This window comes from Triturus cristatus, chromosome 4_1 (assembly GCF_964204655.1).
Source record: "Triturus cristatus chromosome 4_1, aTriCri1.1, whole genome shotgun sequence".
Taxonomy (NCBI): Eukaryota; Metazoa; Chordata; class Amphibia; order Caudata; family Salamandridae; genus Triturus; species Triturus cristatus.
The window spans coordinates 95,235,485-95,249,043 of NC_140585.1; the positions used below are offsets into that span (position 1 = coordinate 95,235,485).

At 42.5% G+C, this 13,559-nt stretch overlaps 1 protein-coding gene across 2 annotated transcripts in view; it reads left to right on the plus strand.

The window, feature by feature from the left end:
• Positions 1 to 13,559, plus strand: part of LOC146839638 (uncharacterized) — a 524,113-nt gene that overhangs the window by 130,223 nt on the left and 380,331 nt on the right. For both annotated transcript variants that reach the window (XM_085650373.1, XM_085650374.1), the window contains exon 3: positions 3,546 to 3,607. In XM_085650373.1, the coding sequence (XP_085506499.1) occupies positions 3,546 to 3,607 (62 nt within the window). The remainder of the gene's footprint in view (positions 1 to 3,545; positions 3,608 to 13,559) is intronic.

Genomic DNA, 13,559 nt, shown 5'->3' on the forward strand with positions numbered 1-13,559 from the left:
TATAAATATATAATAGCTATATATTTATATCGAGAAAAGTGAAAGGGAAAAAGAAATAAGAAAGACAAGGAAAGGAAAGAAATAGATAGAAGCGAATGAGACAAACTAAGAAGGAAAGAGAAAGAGAGAAAGAAGGAAGAAAGATATAATGATACAGTAGATATAGAAATAGAATAATGTCTAAGATATAGGTGAGTGAAAAAAATATATGTAGTGAAATGTAAACAGAATAAATCAGATTTAATTTTCTAAGATGACGAAAATTAAGAAACAGTAACTAGTCTATGTTCATCACAAATAATATCCCACCCTGTTAACATATATAATTTAGAAGTAGCTTTCCAACAAGAAAGTATCAACTTAAAAGCAAGAAGCTCAAATAGCATGGGTTTAGGAGAAAGTCAATCACAATCATGTGAGGCAGTTCCAAGAAAAACATTTTGAATTGATAATTGAATGTTACATTGAAAAGGTTTTAAACATTTCGACCAGATTCTTTCCCAAAATTTAAACACATTGTACAATAATAAAGTTAAGGAATGAAAACCCCTTTGGAGGAAAAGCAAGGCCAGCATAATGGGGAGGAAGTTGACGAAAATGTAGAAATGCATTCAGGGGTAATGAGAAGTCCGTTGTAAACTAAATATAAACATTGCATATTTTGAGCAGCTTTAGATGTTTTAAATATTTTAAGCCTTAATTTATCCCAAGTATGAGTAGGAAATGAGATAGATAAATCAGTTTCCCATAGTAATTCAATAGAAGTTTTGAATCTTACAGTAATAGGGGATAATAACATGTTATACAAATAGGTAGCCTTAGGCGTAGAGTCGTGATAAATCTTATGTAATGGTGTATGGGATGTGAGTGATAAAGTATTCAGGGGAAGTTTATTGGCTATTAAATACGATTGAAGTGTAGACAATATTAGATTATATTCCTGTTAAAACAAACTTGGTAGATTGTATTGTGTTTGCAACTGGGGCAAAGGAACAACAGAATTATGTTGTGCAAGGTGATGAGTACACATATTACCTTTCTCTTTCCAGTGTTTGAATAGGAAGCAAGGAAACATTGATATAAGTTAAAACTTGTAGAAAATATTGTATGTAATAATTGTTGGGAGTATGTAATAAATGTTGGGAGTATTTTAGTATTGGGTTGGTTGATATTAAGGTGCAGTTAGACATACACATTTCATCATCAAATGAGAAATCCTATCATAAAGAACTTTTAAATACAATTCATCGTGGTATGGAAGAATCGCAATAATCATGGTTTAAGGCAAATATTGTTGAATTAAAAATGCAGAGTGATATTGCTTAAAATCAGGAAAGAGGACACCACCTTCATTCTTGGAAATGTTTATGTTTAGCCAAAGCAATATGGGAATGATTATTATTCTGAATAAATGTATTTAGGTATCTTCAAAGGTAACAGATAATATATAAAGGATATCTGGTGCAATCATCATCTTAATGGTATTCAACCTACACCACCATGATACAATTAATTTCTGAAGTGTGAGTTTCAAAATGTTAATAGTGTAACTGATTGTTTCTGAAATGGTCGAAGAAAACCAAATACCAAGGTGCTTTACTTTGGTTTGGTCACCAGGTACATTTAGTATTACCAAACATATATTGATAACATGAAGAATTTTAAAGGAATATTTAAGTTTTAGAAAAATGAAATTTATATCAAGAGATATTGGAGTACAAATACATTTTGTGCAAAAATGGAGTTAAAAGGGAGAATGGAATACACATATAAATTAAAATGTTGTCTGAATACGCTGATAATTTGGTTTCAGTAAAATGATGTTTAAAACCTGATATAAATATATTACAACACAATACAATACATTTTTTTGTATACAATACATTCACGGAAAGACTGTAAACAAAGAATAAAAAGCAAAGGACAACCTTGCCATGTACCTCTATGTAACTGAAAATATTGAGAAAAATAACCATTAACAAAAACACTGGCACAGGGATCAAAATATATTAATTTTACAAATGAAGTAAAACTAGGGCAAAAGCTATACGGACAGTAGTAAACATAAATTGGCAGTTGATACCTTCAAAAGCCTTTTCGGCATCAAGAGCCAGTGCAGCAAGGGGAGAATGGTATGTTTTACCAAATGTAAGAACATTTGAAAACATTTCAGCATTGTCTGCAGCAAGTCCGCCCTTAACTAAACCGGATTTGCCAGATTTCACGAGTAAAGAAAAAATATTCTCAAGGTGGGATGCTAGAATTTTGGCAAAAATATTATAATCATAATTAATTAATGAAATAGGATGATCATTTTTATAGAAGGTATGATCTTTATCAGGTTTGGGAATGAGGACAATCAAGGCTCTTAGAACAGGATCCAGTGGCCTTAGAATCTAAAAGAATTTGTAAAAGGCAGTGTGTTATCTATTGAAGTGGTTGGAGCTTGCCCATGTAGTATAGGGACAGAATGCAGAAATATGCTTTAAATGAAGAGCAATAATCTCCAAAATGAAGGTAAATGAAAAAAGTATCTAGTTTAAGCAGAGATATACTATATCAGAAGCAAAGAAGGCACTCAAACAATCAAAATTCCAGCACAAATAGATAATAAAAATGCAGGAGAAAGGGTTAAATGTTGTGAAAATGTAACAGCATGTGGAAATATCAAGTAGCATTTGGTAAAGAGAGTACAGTAAAAAATGCCTACATAAGCATGGGGATACACAGCCCACATGTCATTTTGTTGAACAGCCATCTATTTTGAAAGTTTAAAATAATGTAGAAGTGTTGCAGAGTGCTTTATGAGAGAAACACTGGTATATAACAGCAGGGAGCAATAGAACACGAGCGGGCACGTTAGCAAAATGGCAGCTGCTCGTGTCTGAGGAGAAACTCATTGCTGCAGCTTTGAATTCAAAGAGACACACCAGCAGAGCTAAAATTGCCTCAAGAAGGTGTAGAGATGTGATAGGGCATTCCGGTGATAAAACAGCTGACCAAAGTGCATGAAAAGAGGCTGTATAGAGATGAAGGGGTGTGTGCTAGAGCGGAGCCATCTTGATCGGCATGCAGACCATGCTCCCTGGTGTTCGTTTTGGAAAGAAGCACAGCTTTTACCATGCAGGTGCTGTATTCGCAGGGTAAGCACTAAGAGACTGTTTTATATCAGTTTTATAGTCCCGTGCATTGTTGAAAATAAAGATCTCTGACCTTTCTTCAGAGTTCATCTGCTCAGAACATATTGAGGTATATTACTTCCTGCTACCTAGTAGTGATCATCATTCACAAAGATTCTTGATTCAGTTTTTCACCCCAGAAAAAGATATGCATTTCCTTACACTGATACACATATATATGATAAGAATTCTAGGGAGCTGCATTGCTGAGATTTATTAGATAGTATGCTATGTTATAATGCTTGCCACTACCTCTGGTCTTTCATATTATGCTTGCTTGGAAATCTTCAAAACATCTCTCTACCTCAGAGCTGCAGCTGATGCTTATAATTCTATGCCATCTAAGTCTGTCTGTCAATTTTTTAGGAATATCTCCCTTCGTCGAAGATCTAACCACAGTGAGATCGAAGGAGAAGTTGAATTGAAAGGTAATGCAACACCACCACGATGCCTAAACCTAGTGATACATTTATACTACCATGTTTTTCCCAGACTGTGTTGCTACCCACAGAAGAATGTCCAGTCCTTGAAACATACCAACCCTCACAAGTTTCTTTCTGATGCAAACTGAACTAATTCCCACATCACTGAAGAGAAGGGATCATGTTATATTAGTAGCACATTGTTAAATGTTGAGCTTCCATAATGAGGACTGGTCTGTCATTTACAGGTCTGCTTGTAATGTGCAAATATAAGCAAGCACAAATGCAAACATACACTTTTTTTCATCTTTCAGCACAATATGCCTTTTTCTGTGCCTCCTAATTCTGCACCATATTTGTATAGTTCAAGCTTGCAGTGATGCATGGCACCAGCACCACAAGATCAGAGAGTAAACAGCAGCTCTTCCACACACTTAGAGAATAACAACAACACACAGGCATAGGAAGCACAGAAAGAGACAGATTGCACAGTAAACATACTAGTATGCAGGGCCTGCTTTAGCGCTGATGGCACCCGGTGCACCAATCACTTTTAGCACCCCCATGACCACCTCCTCAGATTCTCTCACTACCACCAGGCAAAAGTACCCCTCATCTCTACAATCATAAGTTGTTATTATACCCAGCGCCCCCCTGAGGTCAGTGCCCAGTGTGGCCACACCAGTTGCACTAAAGCTGAACCTGCTAGTATGTTTGCATGATGCATGCTTATCTTTACATGTGTTACCACATTAAAGCTAAACATTTTTATTTTACAAACACTTGTTGTAAGGTCTGCAGATCTTTAGCAAGTACAGGGTGTGTTATGATCAAGATTTTGAAAGTAATGAAGAAGCGGTCTGACCAATACGATTTTAGATGGTTAGAGATTAGTATACAGTGTTTATGAAAATCAGGTTCACGACAGATCCCTTATTGTGGCTAGGGAATTTGCAATGTTGTAGTGGGCTGTGAAGTGCAAGTATGTGAAGAGAACGTTTGACAGCACACCATTCTTTGTTTGGTGCAGCATCAGTACAAACACATTTAGGCATGCAAAATCACCATTTGTGCAAAGTAAGCAGGACTATACTATCACATTTAAGGCAAAATAACATTTAGCTGCGAAATCACATTAAGTTGCCAATTCGCCCTCAGTGAATGATCAGCATGTATGTGGAAATACTTTAAGGAGACCAAGTCCCACTTAGCAGAAATATATATTTGGATGCTGTAAGCAAATGCCCTTTTTGAATTGGACAAAATCCCTTCTCTAGGTGTTGCATGGTCCCGTGCCTAAACTCCCACGACACTGCACCATTCAGGTTGTGACCAAGGGATTCAAATACCTTGGTATTTATATCACTCATGCACATAAGCGCTTCATAATAGAAAATCTCACTAAACCGCTTTTAAAACTCCAAAACGATGTCAAACACTGGCTCTCCTTGCCGTTAACGCTACTTGGACGGGCGGCCCTTTTCAAGATGATGGCGCTCCCTCGATTTTTATACGCCCTCCAAAATACACCGTTCCCGGTAGTGCCCACGTACTTCGCAACGATCAATGCAGAAGTGACCACACTACTGTGGGATGGCAAACAGAATTGGATAGCCATACAAAAGCTAATGAAGAGGTGGTACGATGGAAGAATTGCCCTTCCTAATATTAAACAATATTATTGGCCTGCACAGCTTATGGTCATAAACCAATGGCTACATGTACCACAGGAGGAGCCGGCATTTCGCATGGACAGGCATTTACTTGACCATGAGGGTATCATGGGGACATTATATTATAAGAAACGACGATCCATGCTTATAGGCCCGACGGCCCACACGGTCAAGATCTGGTTTGAGGCACAGCGTGCACTGGGATGGGAGGGGGTAATTACTCAGGCTACACCTATATGGGACACACGACGGTTGGGAAAACTGAGTAACACGAAAGGTTTTCAGCAATGGGATCTAATAGTCATTACGAAGGTTGGGGATCTTTTGAAAAAAGGGTGAAATCATCCCATTTGACCAACTTCAGGGCACATATGGACTAGCACAGGCGGAGCGGTATAGATATCTACAGGTGAAACACACACTACAAAATGCTCTGCCGCGAGACACACCACTGCCAGAAGCCTCGCCACTAGAGAATAGACTTCTCACAGATCATTTACATAAGAAAGCTATTTTCCTTGTGTATCGGAAAATAGTAAACAACCAACCGGATCCCACGATAGCCCTTAAGGAACGATGAGAGACGGAGTTGGGACCCATAGATGAGGCAGACTGGCAGGAAGCACCGGCATCTCCAAGGGAGGTGGGAATCCCCTCGAGGCTTCGACTACTGCAATTGAAAATCTTACATAGAACATACTACACAAGTACATTATTACATAAATTGGGAAACACTGACACACCGCTTTGCCTGAGACAATGCGGCCTCCCTGGGACGTTCATACACACTATCTGGGAATGTCCTACCATCAAGTCATATTGGGCAACAATTATGAACACCATGTCACAGGTCACAGGGTTAGAAGTGCTCCTGTAATCGAAACGCTGCCTTCTTAATATTTGGGAGCCAACAGACCTCACTCATTTGGACCAGAACTGGGTAACACTTGGCCTTGTCCTGGCAAAAAGGAATATAGCTCTTAACTGAGGATCCAGGCAGACCCCAACCCTGCACAAATGATGCCAAGATATGGACACATCAATGGTGACTGAAAAAGCAGTATATGTGCATAGGGGATGCCCCAAAAAATGGGCCCGCATATGGGGGAAATGGAACACCTACTGCGGCAATATATGCGAGCCCCCTCAAGAAGACACAATATCTGATGTTAGCGACTAATTGGGGATTAGATGGGAAGACTGTGTGCTGAGCATTAAGTCCACTTAGGGCTAGGCCTTGTTTTTTGGTAACTACAAAGGACACAGAAATAGTTAAAGAAATACTGTAACTGTATACATGTGTGTAACGGAATGATGACGAAATGTGATTCTATGAACATGTACCAATTGTTATTTGTTGTAAAATAAAAACAAAATTTATATTTAAAAAAATGCCCTTTTTGAATGGTCACCCCCTATTTTTTGCTGCATTTTATTGCTGCTCTGTGTACCCAGGTCCCGTAAGTTAAATCTCACTGGTGGACTGCATTACTTATTATACCAACACTAAAGCGACTTGTGAAAACACGACTCTAGGCCTGCCACTGTAGCCTAGCTGAGAAGTTTTCAAACTGTCATTTCGGCCCGTCAAAATCATCCTTTTGACTGACGTAAACTTTCCTTTATATTGTATATACGTCTCCCATAAGATAGGCACTAAGGTGCAGATTTACAAGCCCCTTGTGCCATTTTTGCGCCACTATTGCGTCACTTTTTGTGACGCAGCAGCAGCATAAAAATGTGGCCCATTTACAACATGTCACATCTAGGGAGATGCGTCAGGTAAAATGTATGCAGGGTGGGCGTTCCAAAAGCCTCGTAGCAGTGACTCAGTAAAATCTACAAGATTTCACTGCGCCACTTCTAGGATGGCACTGTGTCAAATTCTTACGCATGCTTCAAGCAGGCGTAAGGAGTGACATAGCAAAATGAGGATAGGCCTCCCCCTGCATTGCTGGAGTTGTGTCATGCTTGTGACATGACTCCAGCAATTAGGGACTTTTGGGTTTACAGATGTGTCCGATATTCGGACGCATCTGTCAATCCTTGTGCCATGGTGCGCCGTATTGTAAATACGGCGCATCCATACTGGCGCAAGATTTTGTGGGGCAGGGAAAGTGACACATCTTCACAGATGCGTCACTTTCTTGTAAATCTGCACCTAAGTGCCCATAACACAGGGTGCATGATATTCAAAAGCTGTACAGAATAGGCCACTTTACCCCGCATGCGTTACTCCGAATGCCATTACCCTGCATTTTGTACACTGCAAAATCTTTTACAATGCCGGGCTCTACAACGCAATCCATTACAACACATTCCCCATACAACATAATTTACTACTCTAACTCTACCGGGACGTTACTTTGGGATATGCAGTGTAACAGCATTCTTCCACTAAGGAGACATTAATGGGCACGGATTCTAGACTTTGCCCACTCAGAGCTTCCCCACCGCTGATGACTAACGATAGCGCCAAGTTTCCTGCCAGAGGGGAGATCTCAGCATGGACCAGTGCCCAACTCCGCTGCCATCACCGAGCCCTTTTTTGGTTCCACCCTGACTTACTGACAGCTTGTTGATGAATAATTTTCTCCAAACGTTTCTCTAAGTCCGAAGGCAAACCTTTCACCTGGATAAACCTGATCCCTGTTTCCAACTTGCAGTAGATCATAGTCGGCCTTACCTTTTGACTTAGACCAGTCTAGTTAACCAGATAACCATGATTGACACTTTAAGCTCTTAGGTGCTATTTTTACCTAAAACCTCTAAAAAATGTATCTCCGATGTTATTTATCTGATGTTTGTAATTTTGGTGTCTAAAAGTTCATTACATTTTACTCTATCATTCTGAAATGGAGTCGGATTTTCATTGTGCTGTGTTTTCAACTTTTTAACTGTTTTTGGACTGGTCGGTGCCTTACACATTTCTCCTCAGTTTAGACAACCAGTTTTGTGCTACTGCTACTAAGAGTTGAACTCAGGTTTAAATTATTGAGACTTATCTAGACCTGGTAGAGGATAGAGTCATTATTACTAGAAAAGGAGTACCAGCCACTTCAACTAATAATGCACATTTTCACAGGTACAAAATAATATTTATCTTTACAGTCAAGAATGGTGGAACATCAGCGGGAGTGTGGACACACTTTTAGGTGCAAATTCACTTTTGATACAAATTCAGCACAACGTTAGTATTACATTTAGGTGCAAAACACTAAGGGCCAGATGTAGATAAATTCAATTTTGCGAGTCCTTAATAGCGATTTTTACCGAATCACTATTAAGGACTCGCAAAATGGAATGTATGTAGGAATCGCAAATTGAGATTCGCAATCAAGGAATACCTTCCCATTCATTCCAATGGGCCAAGAGACACATAGGAATGAAAGGGATTTGTGCACGCAATTTGCGAGTAACCAAGAGGCACTCAAAAATTGCGTGTGCAATTTCAAGGGTGCAAGGGCTCCTGGTGCTGAAGCTGATATATGCCATGATCTTTGACCTAGTGTACATGGAAGGATTTTTTCTGTGCTGGGGCATGCTCCTGCATATGTCCTGCCTGTGCATCTCCTCTTGCTGTACTTTTGTCCCTGAAAGGACCTGGGGAGAACGACAGTCTCCCCCGGGATGCTTCGTGAGATGGAGCAGGCTTAGACAGCGTAGAGGATAGGCTAGGATTAGGGAAGGGGCGGATGTTAGGGAAATATATTTAAGGTAGGGAAGTTCAGGAGTTGAGCCACCCACCCACCCTGCATACTTTAGGGGTTAGGAGTGAGGCTTTTCAAGTTAATGCACAGTATGACAAGGTGTGTGCATCCGGGGGTGTATACAACAGTTTGCAGGGATGGAGAGTCCCCCTCGGTGGGGAGGAGGGGAGCAAAAGGGAATGAAGATAAAAGAATGAGTTTGGGTATGGGGAGTCGGTGAGGATGGTTGGTACACCTTAAGAATTATTTCAGGGAAAGCGGTTGTCAAGAATTTGATGTATTGATGAAGTTGGCGTTATGGTAAAGGTGAATTTAAGTCAATAAGCGTTAGTACGAACCTGTCCTAATAAAGTGGTCTTTTATGCTTTATGATGGGGTTAGTGTGTGTGATTATTGCACAATTGTTCTTTCTGCTGCATGCTGTGTCCCTTTGTGTCACAGAGCAGTCACTTTGGAGTCGCCATCTCTCATCCCATCCTCGAGTGATTGCACTGTATGTTGGTCATTATGTTTTCAATAAATATTCACTCACAGTTTTATTCTTTGTTACTGGTATTCCTATCACAGTTTCTTCTTGTTGTTGTAAACTTTATTGTTCAGTTGACTAAAGCCATTACAATTGGTAAGATCTGCAGTGAATAATACAGTTAACTGATACAATTATTAAAAATGTCAGTATAAAAAGCATGTGCAATTGCAGTGTATATAAACATCAATCAATATGTTACAGATTATATTTATGAACATATGAAAGAAGAGATTTAGGTGCATATTCATAAGCCCCTAGCACCACCGGAGCATTACTTTTATGTTTGCTGGCCCATATTTACAAGGCCACGCAAACCACTTTGCATGGCTTTACACAGCCAAGTAAATATGGCCCTCTTTAACGCATTAGTCCGCGTCAAAGAAGAGTGTCATGGGTGTTGGTGTGAATGTTCCCATTTACAAAGATTCGTAAATCTGAGGCAGCTCCAAAACCTGCTGGCTGTGCAGCGGAGGTGTTAAAGTTTGTGCAACGAGGCGATATACTTTCATTTCTCCTCATGTTTTGGTCTTTCGATGTGTGCTGCTTTTGGCAGCACACATAGAAGGAGCAAAACACCATTAATTGTTGTTTTTGTGCAGGAAGGTGTGCCTTCCTGCACAAACACAATCATACCTGCAACGTAGGCTCACAGCTGCTGTTTGTGTGCAGCGGGGGGCACAGGGGTGCACCGTATTCTTGTAACTATGACGCAGCCCTGCATTTTTTTAATGACACAGCTCGGCATTGAAAAATGACTGCGGTGCTGCAACTGTAAATATGCCCCTGAGTACCTTGCAAGGTAGTTAGATCTATTTATCAGTTATTTAAAAAGGTTAATATAAAAAATGAATGCATTTAAAATGAGTCTGCCTATTTTGTTTTGTTTTGTACTTCCATGCTGTGAATGGTAGAAGACAGGTGCTGCCAGATTGTGTTGAGAAATTTTGTACATCTTGCCAGAACCCAAGGAGTCGAATACTGGAGATTTCCAAGTATGATTCTGACCCAAGGGCCGGGCCTACTAGTTTAAGTAATTCTCTCCTATGATGATCTAAGAAGGGACAACAATATAACATGTATAAACATGATTCATGTTGAAAAGAACAAAGCCTGTAAGCTCTTTTGTCTCTGTGAAAGGAACAATAAGGGTTGAAATCTTTAATAACAATCGCATATTAAAGATCTACCAATGGGTTTCCACATGTGTAGCTTCACGTGAATGCAGCTGTGAACTCCCAACAAGGTAGGAAGCGTTAAGCGCGTGTGTCACTAACAAGTTACTAGGGTCAGTAGATTTTAGTCTCTCAAGGTCGCCTTTAGTTGCTGTTTATAACTTGTTTCCAGGCGGTGAATGGAACGCTTCCTGCCTGGAGGATGAAGTCTTCCATCTCGAAAGTCTTCAATGCGTTATTTAGTTGGGGATACCGAGGATTGCCTCTGGTTTCCAAGATGTATTTTAGGTGACTATTTAATGATTGTCCTGACCCTGATATAATACTGCAGCATAGCCGCTTGGCAGTCTAGAGTCTGAGACACCAAACCCAGTTCCAGCCTTAGCCTGGAATGACAAACAAAGCATGGTTGTTGAAAGATTTTCTTATATGCCCTGCAGTGGGATTGTTCCAAGGCTACATCTAATGTTCCTGGATATGTAAAGTGGTCATATTACACAGCGGTGAGAAATGTTGCCTTCATTACCCTTAGTATTGGGGCTGCTGATGAACTTTCACAGTTTCATTTGTGGAGTTGAACCCTGCACAGTTCATATTGTCCAAAACATAAGGTTCCTTAAAATATCTTCTTCTAGCCTGTAAAAGCTCACCTTCACTATCTCTGCATCATTACAACATAGTACCCACAATTCAACTTTCCACTTTTGAGTATTTTTAGGTTTCGTGATTACATTTGAAACATACTCCCCTATTGTGGCAGAGGAGTATCTCAATCAATCAATCAAACAACATTTGTAGAGCGCACTACATACCCGTGAGGGTCTCAAGGCGCTGGGGGGGGGTGCTACTGATCGAACAGCCAGGTCTTGAGTAGCCTCCTGAAGGAAAGCAGGTCTTGGGTCTGTCGTAGGCTCAGTGGGAGGGTGTAAGAGGTCTTTGCGGCGAGGTGGGAGAAGGACCTCCCACTGGTGGTTGGTCTTTGGATGCGCAGGACGGTGGCGAGTGTGAGGTCGGCGGAGGGGAGCTGGCGGTTGGGGGTGTAAAAGGAGAGTCGTTTGTTGAGGTAGGCTGGGCTGGTCTTGTGGAGTGCCCTGTGTGTGTGGGTGAGGAGCTTGAAGGTGATCCTCCTGTTGACGGGCAGCCAGTGCAGGTTTCTCAGGTGGGGGGTGATGTGGCCATGGAGTGGTACGTCAAGGATCAGTCGTGCCGAGGTGATTTGGATGTGTTGCAGTCGTTTGATGAGCTTGGTCGGGGCTCCCGCGTAGATGGTGTTTCCGTGTTTGAGTCTGATGCTGACGAGGGCCTGGGTGACTGTTTTTCTTGTATCTGTCGGGATCCACCTGTAGATCTTGCGGAGCATGCGGAGGGTGTTGAAGCAGGAGGATGAGATGGCGTTGACTTGCTTGGTCATGGAGAGCGTTGAGTCGAGGATGATTCCCAGGTTGCGTGCGTGGTCGGTGGGTGTCAGGGCTGTCCCCAGTGCCGTCGGCCAGCAGGACTCGTCGCAGGCTGAAGGGTTGGAGCCGAGGATGAGGACCTTTTTTTTGTCCGTGTTCATCTTCAGTCGGCTGGTCTTCATCCAGTCGGCGACGGCCTTAATTCCTTCGTGGAGGTTGGCTTTGGCGGTGATGGGGTCCTTGGTGAGAGAGAGGATCAGTTGAGTGTCGTCAGCGTAGGAGATTATGTTGAGGTCGTGCTGTCGGGCGACGTGTGCGAGCGGGGCCATGTAAATATTGAACAGTGTCGGGCTGAGGTAGGAACCCTGGGGTACATCCTAGATGATCTCGGAGGCTTCGGATCAGAATGAGGGGAGGCGGACGCTCTGGTTTCTGCCGGAGAGGAAGGAGGTGGTCCATTCCAGGGCTTTGTCTCGGATCCCTACGGCGTGGAGGCATGCGCGTAGTGTGCAGTGGCAGAAGGTGTCGAAGGCGGCGGAAAGGTCCAGGAGGATGAGGGCTGCGGTCTCACCGTTGTCCAGCAGTATCCTGATGTCGTTGGTGGGGGCGATGAGGGCGGTCTCGGTGCTGTGGTTGCTGCAGAACCCTGACTGGGAAGGGTCCAGGATTCTGTTTTCTTCGAGGTATTGGGGTTAGCTGACTGTTGACGATCTTCTCGATGACCTTGGCTGGGAACAGGAGCAGAGAGATGTGCCGGAAGTTCTTGAGGTCTCTAGGGTCTGCCTTGGGTTTTTTGAGTAGGGCGTCGATCTCGGCTTGTTTCCAGTTCTCTGGGAAGGTCGCGGTCTCGAGGGAGAGATTGATGATGTTGCGCAGGTGTAGTGCGATGGAGCTGCTGGCTTTGTTGAAGATGTGATGCGGGAATGGATCTGACGGGGAGCCGGAGTGGATTGTGCTCATGGTCTTGATGGTTTCATCAATGCTCACGCTGGTGCAGGCTAGCAGGGGGTCATGTGGAGAGACTGTTGTGTTGCTGTCTGTTGGGACTGTCTAGGTGTTGAAGCTGTCATGGATGTCTGCTATCTTGCGGTGGAAGAACGTGGCGAGGGAGTCGCACAGGGCTTGCGACGGCGGGATATTGTTTGTGCTGGGGTTGGAGAGTTCCTTCACGATGTTGAAGAGCTCCTTGCTATTGTGTGTGTTGTTGTCGAGGCGGTCTTTGAAGGAGGTCCTCTTGGCAGTCCTGATGAGATGATGGTGGTTGCGGGTGGTGTCCTTGTGGGCTGCGTGGCTGTCCAGCGTCTGTTCGCTGTGCTATTTCTTCTCTAGCTTCCGGCAGGCTCGCTTGCAGGCTAGGAGTTCTGGGATGAACCAGCTGGCCCTCTTGCTGGTGTCTCTGTGGGGGGGTTTCTTCAGCAGGGCGAGGGTGCTGGCTCCGTTGTCAATCCAGCGTCTGAGGTTGCGGGCAGCGGCATTG